This window comes from Gnatocerus cornutus, unplaced genomic scaffold (genome assembly GCF_029298725.1).
Source record: "Gnatocerus cornutus isolate USDA-ARS CGAHR unplaced genomic scaffold, icGnaCorn1.1 ctg00000033.1, whole genome shotgun sequence".
In the NCBI taxonomy this organism is placed as follows: domain Eukaryota; kingdom Metazoa; phylum Arthropoda; class Insecta; order Coleoptera; family Tenebrionidae; genus Gnatocerus; species Gnatocerus cornutus.
Genome location: NW_028275382.1, coordinates 27,993 through 31,634, shown reverse-complemented (window position 1 = coordinate 31,634; position 3,642 = coordinate 27,993). Strand labels below are relative to the sequence as shown.

Genomic DNA, 3,642 nt, shown 5'->3' with positions numbered 1-3,642 from the left:
TCATCTGCCAATCAGGTGGCGGGTGATTTAAAAATTTGACACATGGCGGTGCCAATTTGACAGCTGGTGGCGGGAAATTGAAATGTGTAGCCGGTTGGAGGCGCCGCGAGCCGATAAACAGTTCAATTTGCGCGTGCGCGGCTAAACGGCGGGAAATTTAAAAATTTGACAGATGGCGGTGGAAATTTGACAGCTGGCGGCGAGAATTTTGACAGATGTCATTATGGAATGGCGGAAATTTTGAATTTGACAGTTGTGTCCGATCAAGATGGCGGTGACGGTTTGGGTGACAATCATAGAGGGCGCTAGAGTGAGCAAAAATTTCAAAAAGTTTTAAGCGCGGTCCTCGGCAAAAATTTTTGGAATTTCTCGGAAAAAAAATATTGCAATTTCTCGGAAAAAAATGCAAAATAATTCGTTACTTGGGTGTAATCATCCGGTCTGATTTCCGCGTTTCTCGGAAAAACCGCAAACATTGATAAGACCATATGTTTCCCACCGTCTATATAACGAACAAAATGATCAGCTCAGACCATTGATTGTGCTGCTGCTGTCAAGGTGCTAATAGAACAGTAATCAGCTCATCATTTTCCGCCGTTTATACGAGTGATCAACTTAAGTCGATAAGACAAATAATTGTGTTGTAGTGAGAGTGATAATAAAAGGTAAGAATAAATTTTTGCTTCTAAATCTGGTACTGAATTTGTACTTTATCTTAGGCCTATCATGACTTCCAAAGCTGATGAAGTGATCGTGGTAAGTAACGACATCGTTCAGGCTACTAAAACGCATTTGGATAATTTGACAACAAACTTTGATCATCAAAGTGCTTTATATTTGGTCCACCAAATTAAAAGTTATTTTAAACTTTATTCGAAAACTATTAAAAGCTTGAAATTGAGTGTTGGTGCTCGACTCAAGCTTAATTCCAATTTAATTAAATTAAAACATTTTCACCTCATACTTAAACGTTTGTGTGCAAATAATGGTATCAGTGGTCGAGGATTGAAGATAAATCATCAAAAGAGGGTTCAGTGGGAAGAATTGAAAACTGCTTTTAAGTCACGCGTTCAAACTGGAATAATTTTTAATTTAAGTCACATTGATATTGTTCAGTTTTTAAATGATGCATTTTCGGTTTTTAATTCTCGCATTAAAAAATTGCTTAAAAAATTTACTTTGCTTAAAATTAACGCATGTTTTCATGGTGAATTTATTAAAAACAATCCAAACGATGGTAGTGAAATTATTGAAGAAAAATCGTTTAACACCAGGAATGGACTGTTGGATCAAGGGCGAAATATTAAAGATTGGTTTCAAAATTACATAAGTGATAAAATTTTAAGTAAACTGGAAAACTTTCAACTTCGTGATTCGGGTTGGGCATTACATAAAATTATTTCGTTGGAAATCAATATAAATAAATGTGAAATTGGGAATGGTTCATCTTTCATCAGACTTCCACAACAAATTGCTAATAAACACGCTTGTGTTAATGTCAAAAATTATAATGATAACGAGTGCTTTTCTTGGAGCGTCATCTCAGCCTTATTCCCCGCTAATAGTCATCCTGATAGAATTAATTCGTATCCGCATTGGTCATCAAAATTAAATATGAAGGGAATCGAATTTCCTGTCAGTATTAATCAAATTTCCAAATTTGAAAAATTAAATAATGTTTCAATTAACGTGTACGTTTTGGAATTAAATCAAACTAAATCAAAAGCATCGTATTATACTGTAGCTCCAGTAAGACTAACAGAAAAAAAATTAGAAAAACATGTAAATTTGCTCCAAGTCCAAAACGTTTATTTTCCAAAATTAAATGATTATGAGGCTCCAGATAATGCCGATGTGGATAACACCGAAATAAAGTATCATTATTGTTGGATTAAAAACTTGTCTCGACTTGTTTCAAATCAATTAAACAAAAATAATCATAAAGTGTATTTATGTGATCGTTGCCTCAACTATTTCAAGAAGGAGGATACTATTAAAGAGCATTCGGAGCAATGTGAAAAATTAAATTTTAGTAAAATTTCATTTCCAAAATATGATTATGTAGAATTTCAAAATTATATCAATCAACAGACATTACCATTTATTTTATACTGCGATTTCGAGTCTGTGCTTCAACCGATCGAAAAAACTTGTGAAAATACATCCAAAACCTTCAAGTATCAACAACATAAAGCGTGCAGTGTTGGACTATTTCTAAAATGTAACTATGATGATAGTCTGTCCTTTTATGACTTTTATCGTGGTGAGAATGTTGCTGTGTGGTTTACAAATAAGCTTAAACAAATTGCAAGAAATGTCTCTGAAAAAATAATCGAAGCTAAACCTATGGGTTCAAGTCCAAGCTTTAAATCAGCTGTTTTATGTCACATATGTGGGAAATGTTTTACCGAAGAAGATAGACAACAAAAAAACATTGTAAGAGATCATGATCATCATAGAGGATTTGCTCATTCAATATGTAATTTAAATTATAAAAAGCGATTTATGGTTCCCATTGTTTTCCACAATTTATCGGGATATGATAGTCATTTCCTCATTGAAGATATTTCAAAATTAGGAAAAATCACACTTTTGCCAATCAATCTAGAAAAGTACATTGCACTCACGCTGAAAGATGAAAATACTGATATAAAATTTAGGTTCATTGATTCTCTCAGATTTATGAATGCATCCTTGGATGAATTAGTATCGACTTTAGAAGCAGATGAATTACAACATTTAAAACGCGAATTTAAAGACTTAGATAAGGATTCCTTCAAATTACTCACACGCAAAGGTGTATTTCCATACGACTATCTCGACTCAATTGAAAAATTAACAGAAACATGTCTACCACCGATCGAAAAATTTTATAGTAAACTAAATGATTCGCACATTTCCGAAGAAAATTATCAACATGGTCAAAACGTTTGGACCCAATTCAAAATTAACAACTTGGGCGAATACTTGGATTTGTATATGAAAATTGACATTTTACTATTGGCCGATGTTTTCGAAAATTTCCGTCGAGTAATGCATAAAACGTATGGTTTGGACCCCGCATGGTACTACACTTTACCCGGTTATACATGGGATTGTATGCTGAAATACACTGGATGTAAACTCGAAATTCTTAAAGATATTGATATGTTATTATTTGTGGAAAGAGGTATTCGCGGTGGCATAAATCAATGCTGCAATCGATACTCGGAAGCAAATAATAAATATTTAGGTGACGATTATGATCCATCTAAACCAAATAAATATCAAATGTATTTGGATGTCAACAATCTTTACGGGTGGGCCATGCAGCAATATTTACCCTATAGAGAATTTAAATGGTTAGATGATGTTACTGATTTTGATGTTACAAATATTTCCAACGAGTCCAACACAGGTTACATTTTAGAAGTCGATCTTGACTACCCGCAACATATACATGATCGGCACAAAGACTTACCTTTTTGTGCTGAACACCGAAAACCAGCAAATTCAAAAATCTCTAAATTAATGACCACCCTACATAAAAAAACTAATTACATTCTTCATTATCAGAATTTAAAACAAGCGATACATAATGGTTTAGTGGTTAAAAAAATTCATAAAATTTTAAGTTTCAAGCAAGCTCCATGGCTAAAACCG

General features: G+C 33.5%; 1 protein-coding gene across 1 annotated transcript; it reads left to right on the top strand.

Annotated features, from left to right (window-relative positions):
- Positions 1-553: 553 nt before the first annotated feature.
- On the top strand, positions 554-2,702 carry LOC148166007 (uncharacterized). Its single transcript, XM_088049496.1, has 6 exons — positions 554-665; positions 720-2,032; positions 2,066-2,152; positions 2,358-2,436; positions 2,579-2,612; positions 2,679-2,702. Exons 2-6 carry the CDS (start codon positions 727-729, stop codon positions 2,700-2,702), a joined length of 1,530 nt encoding a protein of 509 aa, XP_087905622.1. The 5' UTR covers positions 554-665; positions 720-726.
- Positions 2,703-3,642: the final 940 nt, after the last annotated feature.

Bases quoted from the DNA above. Each gene is read 5' to 3' on its own strand.
- LOC148166007 (XM_088049496.1), top strand. From the start codon at position 727: ATGACTTCCAAAGCTGATGAAGTGATCGTGGTAAGTAACGACATCGTT. The intron at 2,153-2,357 runs GTGAAAATACAT...TATGGGTTCAAG, and splicing joins TCAACCGATCGAAAAAACTT to TCCAAGCTTTAAATCAGCTG. The intron at 2,437-2,578 runs GTAAGAGATCAT...TTTCAAAATTAG, and splicing joins ATAGACAACAAAAAAACATT to GAAAAATCACACTTTTGCCA.